The sequence below is a fragment of the Scyliorhinus canicula genome, chromosome 21 (assembly GCF_902713615.1).
Source record: "Scyliorhinus canicula chromosome 21, sScyCan1.1, whole genome shotgun sequence".
Lineage (NCBI taxonomy): Eukaryota > Metazoa > Chordata > Chondrichthyes > Carcharhiniformes > Scyliorhinidae > Scyliorhinus > Scyliorhinus canicula.
Genome location: NC_052166.1, coordinates 21,522,082 through 21,535,694, shown reverse-complemented (window position 1 = coordinate 21,535,694; position 13,613 = coordinate 21,522,082). Strand labels below are relative to the sequence as shown.

Here is a 13,613-nt window from a genome sequence, read left to right as displayed (position 1 = left end):
GGGGCAGTTTAACATGGCCAATCCACCTAGCCTTCACACCTTTGGACTGTGGGAGAAAAGTGGAGCACCTGGAGGAAACCCAGACAGACACGGTGAGTATGTGCAAACTTCACCCAAGGTCAGAATCGAACCCGAGTCACTGGCCCTGTGAGTCGGCAGTGCTAACCATTATGCCACCGTGCCATCCAAGAATTGAATAACATCGATAAATAGCATTCAAGGTGAAGCTAGTTAAAGATGTGGGGGGAGAAGCAAATAGAAAAAAATATGCTGATATGATGAGATGAAGAAGGGAGGAAGGGGCTCATGTGCAACATAAACACCTGCGTTGGCCAATTGGGTCAAATGACTTGTTTGTGTGCAGTGAATTTAATTCTGTGTAATTTATGTATGTGAGTGAAATGTGTGTTTGTGAAGAAGCTCTGAAATCCCTCAGCCTGCTGTCTTAAGTGTGGTGGAATGGGTAGCAATGTCTTCTGTTCATGACCTCACTGGAGTAATCAGGATCAGGTTGGGCTACGTACCTTCAGTAGTTGCTGCTACCTGAATGGATCTTGGGTACCTGGTGGAGGAGTGGTGTTGGGAAATGCGGGTCTGGGTAGCAGCTTTAGGAAGGGAGAGAATATCAGTATTGTCTGTGGATGTATTTCTAGTCATCCTCACATGCACCCTTAAACTGGGGGTGGGGGGCATATAGGGGGAAGCTGGGTGGGTTATCAGCCCACCTTCTAGGTCAATGGAAGATAAGGAGGCCAAGGCCATTCCTGGTTGTGGGAGCGCTCTCCTCTCAGCTGCAACCCTCTTACGTCCTGGGGTATGTTTGGAGTCAGTAGAAGTTGTGTTTACTCCAGGTCATGTTGCTAATATGGACAGCACTGGGATCTAACATTTCCACATGTCAACAAGACTCTGACATCTGTCTTCTCCTCCATGTCGCATCCTGGAATTGCTATTAGCTATGAGGACACCTGACCCCCACCTATTTGTAAAACAAAAGAATTATATTTATTGTAGCGCCTTTCGCAACATCCAACATCTTAAAAGCGCTTCACAGCTAATGATATACTTTTGAAGTGTAATCAAATACTGTAAAGTCCAAAACAGGGCAACCAATTTACAGATAGCAAGCTCCCGCTAACAGCAATGAGGTAAGGATCAAATGATCTGTTTCAGAGATATTTGTTTGAGGATCAATATTGACCAGGTGGCCAATTTTCTCCTTAAAAAGTGCCATGGAACATTTTATGTTAACCTGAGAGGGATGTTGGGGGATTCAGTTTTAGATCTCATCCAATAAATAGTGGGTGGGATTTTCCACCCCTGCTCGCCTGCCCCAGGATCGGAATTTGCGCCCGAGGGAAACGGATCTTTAGTTGGTCTGTCAAATTCTGTTTGACCCATAACGATTTCCGTGGCAGGGAGGACCAGAAAATTTAGGCCAGGACCTCCGACAGTGCAACATTCTCTCGGTACTGCATCAATGTCGAGCCACATTTTGTGCCCATGTCTCTGAAGCTATAACTTTCTGACTTTGGAAAGAGCGCAACCATTAAGCCAAGGCTGTGTACATATGATCTATAATGTTTTAAATCCATGTCTGTCATTTCCTAGTTTCTTCCTGTTAATTGATGACTTTTCCTTTTACACTGATAAGATGCACAGAATTGTAAAGTGTTTCTGAATTTAGCTCTAAACTGTGCCAATGTTATTCATCATATCTTTGGTGCCACCCGAACAGGGCAAATCGAAGATCCGATGAGTTGGCCTTCCCTGTCAGTCACTATGGATGAGTCAGACTCGGAATCCTGCTACCTAACTGGCGGACCACCAAACACCCCAGAAATGCACTTCAAAAAGAAAACCGCCAACAAAAGTAAGAAGGGCAAAATCAGTGTGGCTCGTGTACAGTAACATCCGATTGGCTGCATCAGCATAGTGCGGGGTTGCTAATCCAATAATGTATGTAACTGGCGTAAATAATAGATTTGGAATCAGAGAGGGGAGAAATTAACTGGATTGGTTGGTTTGATGCCCGGTTTGAATAGTTTATATTACTAGCAAGCTTTCTCTCATACTCTAATTTTCCCCTCCTTATCAATCTTTTTGTCATTCTTTATATTCTTTCCAAACATCTGACCTGCCACTCACCTTTTCACAAATATAGAACATAGAACAATACAGGCCCTTCAGCTCACGATGTTGTGCCGATCATTTATCCTAATCTAAGATCAACCTAACCTACATCCCTTCAATTTACTGCTGTCCATGTGCCTGTCTAAGAGTCGCTTAAATGTCCCTAATAACTCTGACTCCACCACCTCTGCTGGCAAGTGCATTCCACACATCCACCACTCTCTGTGTAAAGAACCTACCTCTGATATCACCCCTATACCTTCCTCCAATCACCTTAAAATTATGTCCCCTCGTGACAGCCATTTCCACCCTGGGGAAAAGTCTCTGGCCATCCACTCTATCCATGCCTCTCATCACCTTGTACACCTCCATCAAGTCACCTCTCTGCCTTCTTCGCTGCAGTGAGAATATGCTTTCTGTTTAAGCTTAATACTGTCTTTAACTTTTCTACGCGGACACCGCGTCCGTCCGGCGATCGGAGAATCCCGCCCAAGTTCAGTGGACTTCTCCATTGTCGGCATCTCGCCGGTTGTGTTAGGGGTCGTCATTTTAGGACAGAGATGAAGAAATAAATGTTCTCTCAGAGGTTTGTATGACTTTGGAACTCTGCCTCACAAAGATGTGTAGGCGGGGTTATTGAATTTTTTTAAGGCCGAGGTAGATAGATTCGGCAAGGGAATTACAGGTTATTGTGTGGATAGGAAATTAGAATTGGAAAATAAAGAGATCAGCCATGATCTGATTGAATGGTGGAGCAGGCTCGAGAGGCCAAAACGCCTACTCTGCTCCTATTTCATATGTTCGTATGTCTGCATGTGCCCACACTGATCAAAATAGCAGAATCGTCCTGGAGATATTCAGTTTGATCTTTATTTTGAACCGAGATTGGAAATTCTAAGTCCAATAAAAAAAAGACTTGCGTTTTCTCTTCAGTAAGGTACTGTGACCTAAGTGGGTATTGGTGACCATGGACTTCCATTGGGTTGACCCCTGATGATGCTTGGCTAAGTACTGCGATGGTTTGTCGTTGGCTTCTGCAGTACTTTGCTGAGCAGCAACCCTTCCCATTCTTACCGCCTGCCATCAGGTGCATGGGAAGGATGGGCAGGCTGATAATCAACGTTTTGGCCACTCTCAGTGGCCTGAAGTGGGACGTACCCCGAGCTTCTGGCCCAGAGGTAGGGGCACTTCACCACACGACCAGCAGTTATATAACACTTCTCATAACCGGCAGACATCTCATAATGCTTTACAGCCAATTAAATAATTTTGAAATGTAGTAACTGATGTAATGTAGAGACAGACATCTAGCATCTCGAGAACGACAATTGAAGCCATGCACCCTCTCAACAGTGAAAGTCCTATTTAAAGACATGGCTGTCCCATCTTACCCTCCGCTCTGACATTAAGGATCAGTCTCACTGCTTTTCACTAAATAGCCGAAAAGGTTCTTCTATTTCCCCTCTGTCTTGGTGACCAGAATTGGACAGTTTAAAAGCAAAATATTGTGGTAATGGACATCTGAAATGAAAACAGAAAATGCTGGATAAACTCAGCACGTCTGGCAGCATCTATAGAGAGAGAAACAGAGTTTACGATTTGGATCTGAATGATCCTTCTACAGACGTGAAGCAAGATAAAAATGTACAGAATAAACAGTTGGAAAAGGGGAGGAGGAAGGGGGCAGAATAGAAGACCAGGGATAGAAGACCTCGGTGCAAAAGGCAGACGGACAAATGTGTCATGGATATGAAGACAGAGGGGAGTGTTAATGGTGCCATTAGGGGATGAAGAGAGCTAATAGTGGCAAAGGGTCAATTAGCAGAATGTGTTCATGGGAATAACTGAATAGCAAGGGACAGGTAGCCACATGGGGAAGGGGTGGGGTTGTGATAGGACACACCACGTGAGCTGAAAAACAACTAACAACAACTTACAAAAGAGGGGGGAGTGTTGGACGGAAGATGTGATCAAGAATGGACACTGCACACTTCCTCTCACTCTGACTGGTTTGGTTCTGGGTGTGTGGTTCAGTATATTGTTTCCTTTATTAATTCTCTGGTTATTAAACATGCTGATCGGGTTGATTCCCAGGGGTCAGAATGAAGGAGAATTTGTGTAGGGGGTTAGGATTGAAGGCACTAGCAACGGCCCCGCTCCCGATAGTCCCGGGAAAGTACACAGGGAGTCCGGTAATAATAGCTTCATTGAGAATTTGGAGGCAGTTTCGCCAACACTTCGGGTTGGGGGCAGGGTCAAGGCAGATACCGATTCAGGGGAACCACAGATTTGAGCCAGGGAAGTGGGATGGAAACTTTAGGAAATGGGAGGGGAAGGGGATTAAGACACTAAAAGATTTGTTTCTTAGGGGTCGGTTTGCAGGATTGAAGGAGCTGGAAGCGAAGTATGGGCTGGAGCAGGGGGAAATGTTTAGATGCATGCAGGTTTGAGATTTTGCCAGAAAGGAGATACAGAGCTTCCTGGTGGACTGGCTTCCACATTGCTGGAGGAGGTGCTGACGACAGGCGGACTGGAGAAGGGGGTAGTGTCAGTGGTTTACAGAGCTATTTCGGAAGAGGAGAAGGCACCACTGGAAGGGATCAAAACAAAGTGGGAGGAAGAGTTGGGAGAGGATATGGAGGAGGGGTTCTGGTGTGAGATGCTCCGGAGAGTGAATGCCTCCACCTCGTACGCGAGGTTGGGGCTGATACAGCTGAAGGTGATATACAGAGCACACCTCATGAGGGCGAAGATGAGCCGATTCTTTGAAGGAGTAGAAGATGTGCGTGAACGTTGCAGTGGGGGAGGGGGGGGGGGGGGCGCTAATCACGTTCATATGTTTTGGTCCTGTCCAAAGCTAGAGGATTACTAGAAGGAGGTTTTTAGGGTAATTTCTAAAGTGGTGCACGTGAAACTGGATCCGGGCCCCCGGGAGGCCATATTCCGGGTGTCGGACCAGCCAGGGTTGGAAACGGGTGCGGAGGCAGATGTTGTGGCCTTTGCCTCGTTGATCGCCCAAAGGCGGATCCTGGTGGGTTGGAGAGCAGCCTCTCCACCCTGTGCCCTGGCGTGGTGGGGGGACCTGTTGGAATTCTTGACTCTTGAGAGGTTAAGTGTGAACTGAGGGGAAGGATGGAGGGGTTCTGCAATTCATGGGCATTATTCATTATGCACTTTCAAGAACTGGATAACATCGAACATTAGTTGGGGCTTGTGGGTGGGAGGGTTGGGAGAGGGGGTCTGTGTGTGTTAATGGGGGGTATGGGTGATTCCTGATTCCTTTTTGTCATTTGTTTGTGTGAACATGCGGGCTGATGTTTGGGGTTTGGTGGGAGGATGGGATCGTTGTTATTGATATGAGGATTGACATATTTGTTACTGATTATTGTTTGTTGTTGGTGGGTGTACATTTGGGAGAAAATGTGAAAAAGGAGGAAAATAAAAAAATTAAAAACAAAAATTAAACATGCTGAGCATCAAGCTTACTAACCCCGCCTCCCCCCTCCCCCGCCCCAGCCTCGGTCAATTTCCTTACATATTTTGACACCATTTGTGAAATACTTGACTTATAAATTTTTGCTATGCATTACCCCGAACCCTAACCCTAAGGCAGTATGCTTGACTGCATTTTCCTGTGGAAACTCTTACACTGAACCTGTGAAGTCGCTATCAACATGGACAGCGTTTTGGTGAAGCAGCAGCTCACTTCACACTCTCCTCCCAAGTAGTCAGTGAAAAAAACCCATAATAATAATAATAATAATAGCTTATTATCACAAGTAGGCTTCAATGAAGTTACTGTGAAAAGCCCCTAGTCACCACATTCCGGCTCCTGTTCGGGGAGGCCGGGACGGGAATTGAACCCACGCTGCTGGCACTGTTCTGTATTACAAGCCAGCAGTTTATCCCACTGTGCTCAACCAGCCATGAGGTTGTTTCAGTGGCTGAGACCAGTTTCCGTCCCCTGACATTTTGTGGGTTAACATAGAACATAGAACATAGAACAGTACAGCACAGAACAGGCCCTTCGGCCCTCAATGTTGTGCCGAGCCATGATCACCCTTCTCAAACCCACGTATCCACCCTATACCCGTAACCCAACAACCCCCCCTTAACCTTACTTTTATTAGGACACTACGGGCAATTTAGCATGGCCAATCCACCTAACCCGCACATCTTTGGACTGTGGGAGGAAACCGGAGCACCCGGAGGAAACCCACGCACACAGGGGGAGGACGTGCAGACTCCACACAGACAGTGACCCAGCCGGGAATCGAACCTGGGACCCTGGAGCTGTGAAGCATTTATGCTAACCACCATGCTACCGTGCTGCCCCATTCCCTGATAATGAGCAGTTTGACCTTACTTGAAACATTTGAATCTAACACTGATTGTCTTGCATATGTACAAATCAGCTGGGCCTGACCAGGTAAAATCTACTCTTGTAGGCACTGGGACTCTGATGTTGAATGATGAAGGCCAGTCTGAAAGCATTGACTCTCTGATGAGGAACACCAACTTCGAGTCACAGGTAAGTGTGAAAAATGGACCAGGGCATTGTTTCACCATTCATTGAGACAATACAAACAATTCATACAAAAATAACTCGTCAGAGTAGACATTTAACTAAATATTGTGTAAGGGTCCTTCCTGTTTGTTCCTGTTTATTCCCCTATTTCCCCCTCGTTTATTTTGTTGCTACATTTTTGATCCATGGATGTTTAATGGACCTGTGACTTTAAGGCAAATTAGCCTGTAAGCAGCCTTTAATTCAAACTAGCAGATTCCAGAAGGCTGTTTTAGATTAGTGGTTGAAGATTGGCTAACCTCAGTGATGACTCCGGTTTGATTCTCTGCTTATGGTAAATTAATGGGCCCAAAAGGCTGTGTTTTTCCCTGTAACAGGTGGTGATTGGATTTTATGTCACTTGAATTTTTCTCAGAGCCACGAGGTTCCATTTTAGTTTCACTTCTGGTTCTGCCCGCGGAGGGAAAAGATCCAGAAAAAAATCCTCTGCAGTAATCGGCTGCTAAACCTCTCCAGAACAGATCCAGTTAACTCTCTCTCTATCTCCAATAATCCTGCGGATTCCTGAAAACAGGGCCTGAAGGCAGGCCTAAAACTGAGAGCAAAGCCTGATGAAACAGGGACTCTGTCTCACCAGGAAAATCGTGAGGACTGGCAGTGAAGCAAGGACTGTGGTTTCCAAGCTGGTTGTGGAGAAAGCCTGCAAAGGACCCATCATCTGAAGCAAAGATTCTTTTGTCTTTAATTTACATTTCTACTCCCCCTGCTCCCTCCCCCCATTTTTGTCAGTCTTGTGGGTATATGTAGATGGTGGGGAGACAGGTTACGGTAGGGGTTAGGTGCTTATTAATATTTAACCACCTGAATCTGCTGCACATTTCACCATTAACATTATTAGAAATAAACAGTAATTGTGTTCCAACTTACAAACCTGGTGACTGTAATTATTGGCCAGTCAAGAGCCAAAGATTTTGGGGATTTCTATAAGAATTATTGGTTAATTCACTTGTGTTGTGACTCTGGGGCAGCTGGGGCTGGAATTTACCGCACACTAGCCCAGGGTGTTGTAACAATTGTAAAATAAATTAATATTGCTTTGGATACAGATGCAGAAAGTGGGTCTATAATCGAATTCCTTTTATTGACATCTCTCTTGAGCAAAAAATGTGAACACTGATTTGCCTGCTTTTGCTAGGGAATAAGATTAAGGGTATGATTTAACCACGATGAGTGGATTTAGCTCCACTCTCTGGAATTCCTCAGTGCAGAGAGAAACCAGGACGCCATTTAAAATTGGAGTCCCAGGGCTGGATTCTCCGCAGTCCCGCGCCAAAATCACATTTTGCACGGGGCGGAGAATCCCCGTTTACGCGAGAATCGTAGCTGGCGCCGCTCCTGCGATTCTCCGGTCACTCACGCGCGGATTACGCGGCACGGCTGGGGGCATTGACAGAGGTGTCCCCGCCCCCCCCCCCCCCCCCCCCCCCGCGATTCTCCGGGCAAAACTGGCCGAGTTCCTGATGTGGTGGTTCTCACCGCGTATTGGCTGTCAGGAACCTTGGGTGGAGGGCAGCACGGTGGCCTAGTGGTTAGCACAACCGCCTCACGGCGCTGAGGTCCCAGGTTCGATCCCGGCTCTGGGTCACTGTCTGTGTGGAGTTTGCACATTCTCCCCGTGTCTGCGTGGGTTTCGCCCCCACAACCCAAAAATGTGCAGGGTAGGTGGATTGGCCAGGCTAAATTGCCCCTTAATTGGAAAAAATAATTGGGTAATCTAAATTTAAAAAAAAAAGGAACCTTGGGTGGCGGCTGCCGGCTCAGTCCGCGGCCGCCCTGGTGGGGGATCAAGTACCGGGGGGGGGGGGGGGGGGGGGGGGCGCGAGGGATCGGGAGTGTATGTAGCGATGCGGGGCCAATCGTTGGGACCTTCTTTCCTCGTCCAAGTCCGCCGCCTGAGTCCGCCATTGCATTCGACGCGGCTGCATGAGGCCGCCGCCGTGCTCATGAGCAGACTCGGAATCTGAAGTGTAGGGGCCCATATCCACAGATGAAACTGCGCGGAGCGCTCTGGGGCACTGCCAGCGTCTTCAAGGTAGGAGAAGAGCTGCTAATATTTTAAAGAAACCTCCAGAGTAAAACTCCAGGGTTTTCACACTGGCGTGGGGACATGGCCCCATTTTTGGAGTTGCCAGCCCCGATCTCTCGGCCCCCCCTGGAGGGACCCTGAACCCTCCCAAAGCCCCAACTCACCTATAAGGGAATCCTCAGTCCCCCCGCATCCCTCCTCACATCTGCCAGCTGGCAGTGCCACCCAGGCACCTTGATAGCTGGCACCCAGGTGGCATTTCCAGGGCGTCAGGCTAGCATGAGCAGTGCCACCCTGCCCAGAGGGCAAGCACCTGGGAGACCCCCCACAAGTGCCATTCCGTCTGGTCCCCGTTTGTGGAGACGAGCACGGAACGGCTCTTGTCCAAGGTGTCCGAGGCGAAGGCGATATATTGGAGTGAGACTAGCTGTCCCGCTCTAATATGCAGATTTGCCGAAAAGTGATGACAAAAGGGAATGGGTGGAAGGCCGAGGGCCGATACACAGAGTTTGAACTGCTGCTTGAAGAGCCACCAGTTTTCGTCTACATTACCCAATACCTGAAAGGTGACTTTCGGTCCGTCCATCTCGAACTTCAGCATCTTCTAGTGCGTTGAGTCGCCACAGGCTGCAGTTCACCAGGTCGGTCCTTCTGCTGAATTTTCACTGCCATCGTTATCTTCAATTCTTCACCACTCTGGTACCATGTTGTGTTTGGTGTTCGATGTCTAGCAAGGAAGCCACAGAACTGTTTGTGGCCTGTCCAAACCAGGATATTTATTAATCTGATACCGAGCAAGTTATCATGGAGTTTCTTTATACTCCCCTGGAACTACCCCTATGCACGACTGTCTTTATAACCATCTTGGGATCACTGGATCTGCCCTCACTTATATCTGAGTGCCTTGTCACATGACCATTGTCTCCAGACCGCATGGTGGATTGTACCACCACTTACTGGTTGGAGGTCGTAACAGCAACTATCTACAATATTGTTTACAGGCATATCACCCCCCCCCCCCCCCCCCCCCGCCATCCCTGAAACCCCCTGCAACCCTCTTCTTGATACATACCTGCCCACCCTATAGGGTGCAGGCCCTGGATTGGCACTAACACCGGGTCTGGTACATAGGAATGGAGGATGATGACAACCTGCTCTGCGATGAGCTCTGGTGCTCCGCATTAGAACATAGAACATAGAACAGTACAGCACAGAACAGGCCCTTCGGCCCTCGATGTTGTGCCGAACAATGATCACCCTACTTAAACCCACGTAACCCGTATACCCATAACCCAACAATCCCCCCATTAACCTTACACTACGGGCAATTTAGCATGGCCAATCCACCTAACCCGCACATCTTTGGACTGTGGGAGGAAACCGGAGCACCCGGAGGAAACCCACGCACACACGGGAGGACGTGCAGACTCCACACAGACAGTGACCCAGCCGGGAACCGAACCTGGGACCCTGGAGCTGTGAAGCATTTATGCTAACCACCATGCTACCGTGAGGCCCCCAGGTATGACAATGTCTGACTCCTGCCCAGGGCATCACCTTCCACCGTCCACCTGGGTGATCCCTGCATGCCAGCTGGCCATTCCATCACACGGTCCCATCGGATCCCTGGGGTGACGGTGGTGAGACAGTCGGGGGGAGGGTGGGGAGCCCAGGTCACCCACGATGCCTTCCCATTCCTGCCCCCTGCCCCCGCTCCCAGTCTCTGTCCAGCTCAGACCAGCCCACCCCTCACACCCATTTGACAGAGCACCGAGGCAGATTGTAGCAGTGTTAACAGGTGTTTAATGTGCACTAATATTAACATATATGCCCTAACCCTATAACTAAACAGTGCCCTGCACCCGTGCTGACATGACTGGTGCCTAACATTCTGGCCTTATGATCCCTAATGCTTTGTCCAGGTGAATCCCCAGTTTGGTACATCGGGACTGGAGGCGGCCTGCTGTGATTCCCGCCTTGCGACCTGGGTCGCCGTTGGCGGCCGTCATCTGGGGCGACTGGGCCTGGATAGACCCAGCTGCTGCTCGGGTGTCCCAGGTAGCATGGTGTTGCTCTGTTCTGCCTGCTGCCTACCAGATGCATCAGGGACAGGAGGGGGGACGTCCGAGGTGCTACGGTATTCTGGCACATCCCCTGCGGGAGTCATCAGCACGGGCCCCATCACATCCTTCTCCCTGGGGGTGACCGGTGGCCCGAGCTACTCCATGGGAAGGGGTGCGTGGGGCTATCCCCGAGGCTCCCCTGCCCCCAGGTGCTGCCAATCCTGGAGGCCTGCTCTGGTCTCGACAAGGGTCTGCAAGCTTGTGGCCCTGGAGCACAGGGAGTGGATCATCTCCGTCTGGGACTGCACCACATCACCCTTTGACTGTGCCACCACCTTCTGGGCCTGTGTCACATCGGCCAGTGACTGCGCCATCACCCTCTGGGACTGGCCTCCTCCCTCACTGTCTGCATCACGTCGGCCAGCGCCTGGGCAATGCCACCCAGCCATGGACATTGCCAGCCATGGCCTGCTGTGACTGGGCCACGCTCAGGAGCGCTGCTTAATTTCCAGGTGACTCTGGCACATGGATGCCTGTGAGAGGGCAGCCCTGTCCTGGGCCTCGGCCCTCGCCTGCACAGAATGATCCAGGCCTTGGAAATGCTAATCCATAGCCAGAACCCTCGGCCACAATGTCTCCACAGCGGAAGCCACCTGTGCATTATTGGCCTGGGTGGCACATATTGTTGGCACCATCTCCAGCTGCTGCATACGGTTGGACTCCTCCGTCTACACCTGTAGGTGCTGGATGCTCACCGTCAACCCCTCATGTAGTCCCTGGCTCTGCGAGTGCATCATCATGATTGATGGGACTGTCAGTTCCATAAGCCCAGAACCCGCCTGGACAGCAGCTAGTTCCTGGGGTCGGCCTGCCCTCTGGCCGTCCGCCCCTTGGGAGTTCCTACCTCCACCTGCTGTACCGGATGGTCTGTGTGGTGAGCACCAAAGGGCATCCCAGGAGCCTCTTCACTAAAGTGCCCAACCGAGGTGAGAGTCTCTGGAATGGTGAGGGTGTTGGAGACAGCTGTGATGGGGGTGAGGGTGAGGGTTGTGTGGGGGTGGTGTGTGGGTGGTGTGGGGTGGTTTTGGAGGGTGGTTGCCCCACGTGTCATGAGGAACCACAATTCAGCAGGGTCTGACTTCCTCGCCCACGGCCGATCTCCACGTCGGCTACCTCCCTTTCCTCTGGCCCGCTGACCACGTCCAGGACCCTCTGCTCATCCACAGTCAGTGGCCACATGTCCGGCGGTCCCCCTCCAGTTTTCTCCAGCTCCCAGTGGTTATGGCCAGCCTTCTCCTGGAGCGGGGGGGGGGGGAAACAGAAATCGACAGTGTTAGACAGTCCGACATACGCAGCCCAGGGGGTAGGTAGTTGGGGCCTCAATGACCAGGGCACACGGCCATGGCGGCCGGAAGTGGTGCCGGTATGTGGTGCAGCGTGAGGTTTTGAACGTTTTCCGAATGGGGAGGGGTCGGGTTGTGGGTGTGTGGGACGGGGGGTTAGTGTTCCCTCCTCGCCCTGAGGAGGTTGTGCAGATTTTTACAGCACTGCAGGCCGGTACGGATGGTGTTGCTCTTGGCATTGACAGCCTCTGCCACCTGTGCCCAGGCATGGCGAACTGCGGTGGCTGGCAACCTCCTTCCCAGGCTGGCCTGCCTCTCCTCCATGGTTTCCAGGAGGGTCTCTAGCGTCCGTGAAACAGGATGCCACTCTCCTTGCTGCCATCTTGTTGGCTGGGATGGTGTGTGTGGGGAGTGAAGTGTGTGCATGCAGCTTGTCAGCCTCCTGAGTGTCCGTCGCGAATACGACAAATCCCACACCGTTTTTCATTGGAATCGATTGTGTTTCATGTGACACCGGTACTAGCCCCTCAACAGTCGCTGAATCGGTCCAGGTGCGGCTCCAGTTTTGCTGTTGTGGAAGTCCACGGATCCTTCCATGGCTTAGTCTCAGAAACGTCGAATTCCGCCCGAGATGCTGCTCCTCGAGATTCTGCTGGCTTTTATTCGAACAGTGTAGGAGGCAGCGGTCAGAGAGTTCAGAGTGGGACAGAGATTAAACAATAACCATCTTTCAATTCTAAGCAGATAGCTCCTGACCTGCTCAGCTTTTCCAGCATTTTGTGTTTTAATTCAGATTTCCAGCTGGATTTGCTTTTGCATTGGAAGCCAGTTTTGTGTTCAGAGTTTAATTGATCCCCAGTGTGCCATTCAGGTTGCAGAGCAGGAAGATTTCCTGTTTCGATTCACTGGCTGTGCTTAATTGCCTCATCTCCGATTGGTGATGGTGAAAATTTTGCAATTAGCCCTGAGCTGGGAAGTAGGTCAAATCAGCCAGGATCCCACACCAGTGAACATGCTCTCAATGGAAAAGAGAAGGTTAAGAGACGATGGGCAGGGATTCTCCGTTGGCCGTGGCCAAAATCGGGAAACGCGATCGGGTGGAGAGTCACGCACCAGGCGGAAATCGAGGGTGGCGCCAGATGCCCGGCTGGATGCCATGCTCCGATGCGCGATAGCGGTGTTAGTGCATTCCACATCTCCAGTACAATAATTGGCGTTGGCATATTATTAACGGGCCCCTTTTCTCCAGAGGCTCCTGCGATGCTCCACCTCCACCAGGAGGAGTTACCGATGGCGAGGTTCGATTGTGGCTTTAAAAATCGGTAAACAGGCACCGTGGCTGCTGAGGGAGAGAGAGGAGATAGGTCATGTTCCCAGAGGCACAACGCAGGGCTGCCGGTCCTGCCACTGTCAGAATACCTTAAGATACCTTTGATGCACTATCAATTACGACGAGACGA

General features: G+C 50.3%; 1 protein-coding gene across 10 annotated transcripts in view; it reads left to right on the top strand.

The window, feature by feature from the left end:
* The window catches only part of LOC119955717, a 120,719-nt gene that overhangs the window by 29,105 nt on the left and 78,001 nt on the right, over positions 1-13,613 (top strand). For all 10 annotated transcript variants that reach the window (XM_038782210.1, XM_038782214.1, XM_038782213.1 and 7 more), the window contains 2 exons: positions 1,739-1,873; positions 6,582-6,664. In XM_038782210.1, coding sequence (XP_038638138.1) covers positions 1,739-1,873; positions 6,582-6,664 — 218 coding nt within the window. The remainder of the gene's footprint in view (positions 1-1,738; positions 1,874-6,581; positions 6,665-13,613) is intronic.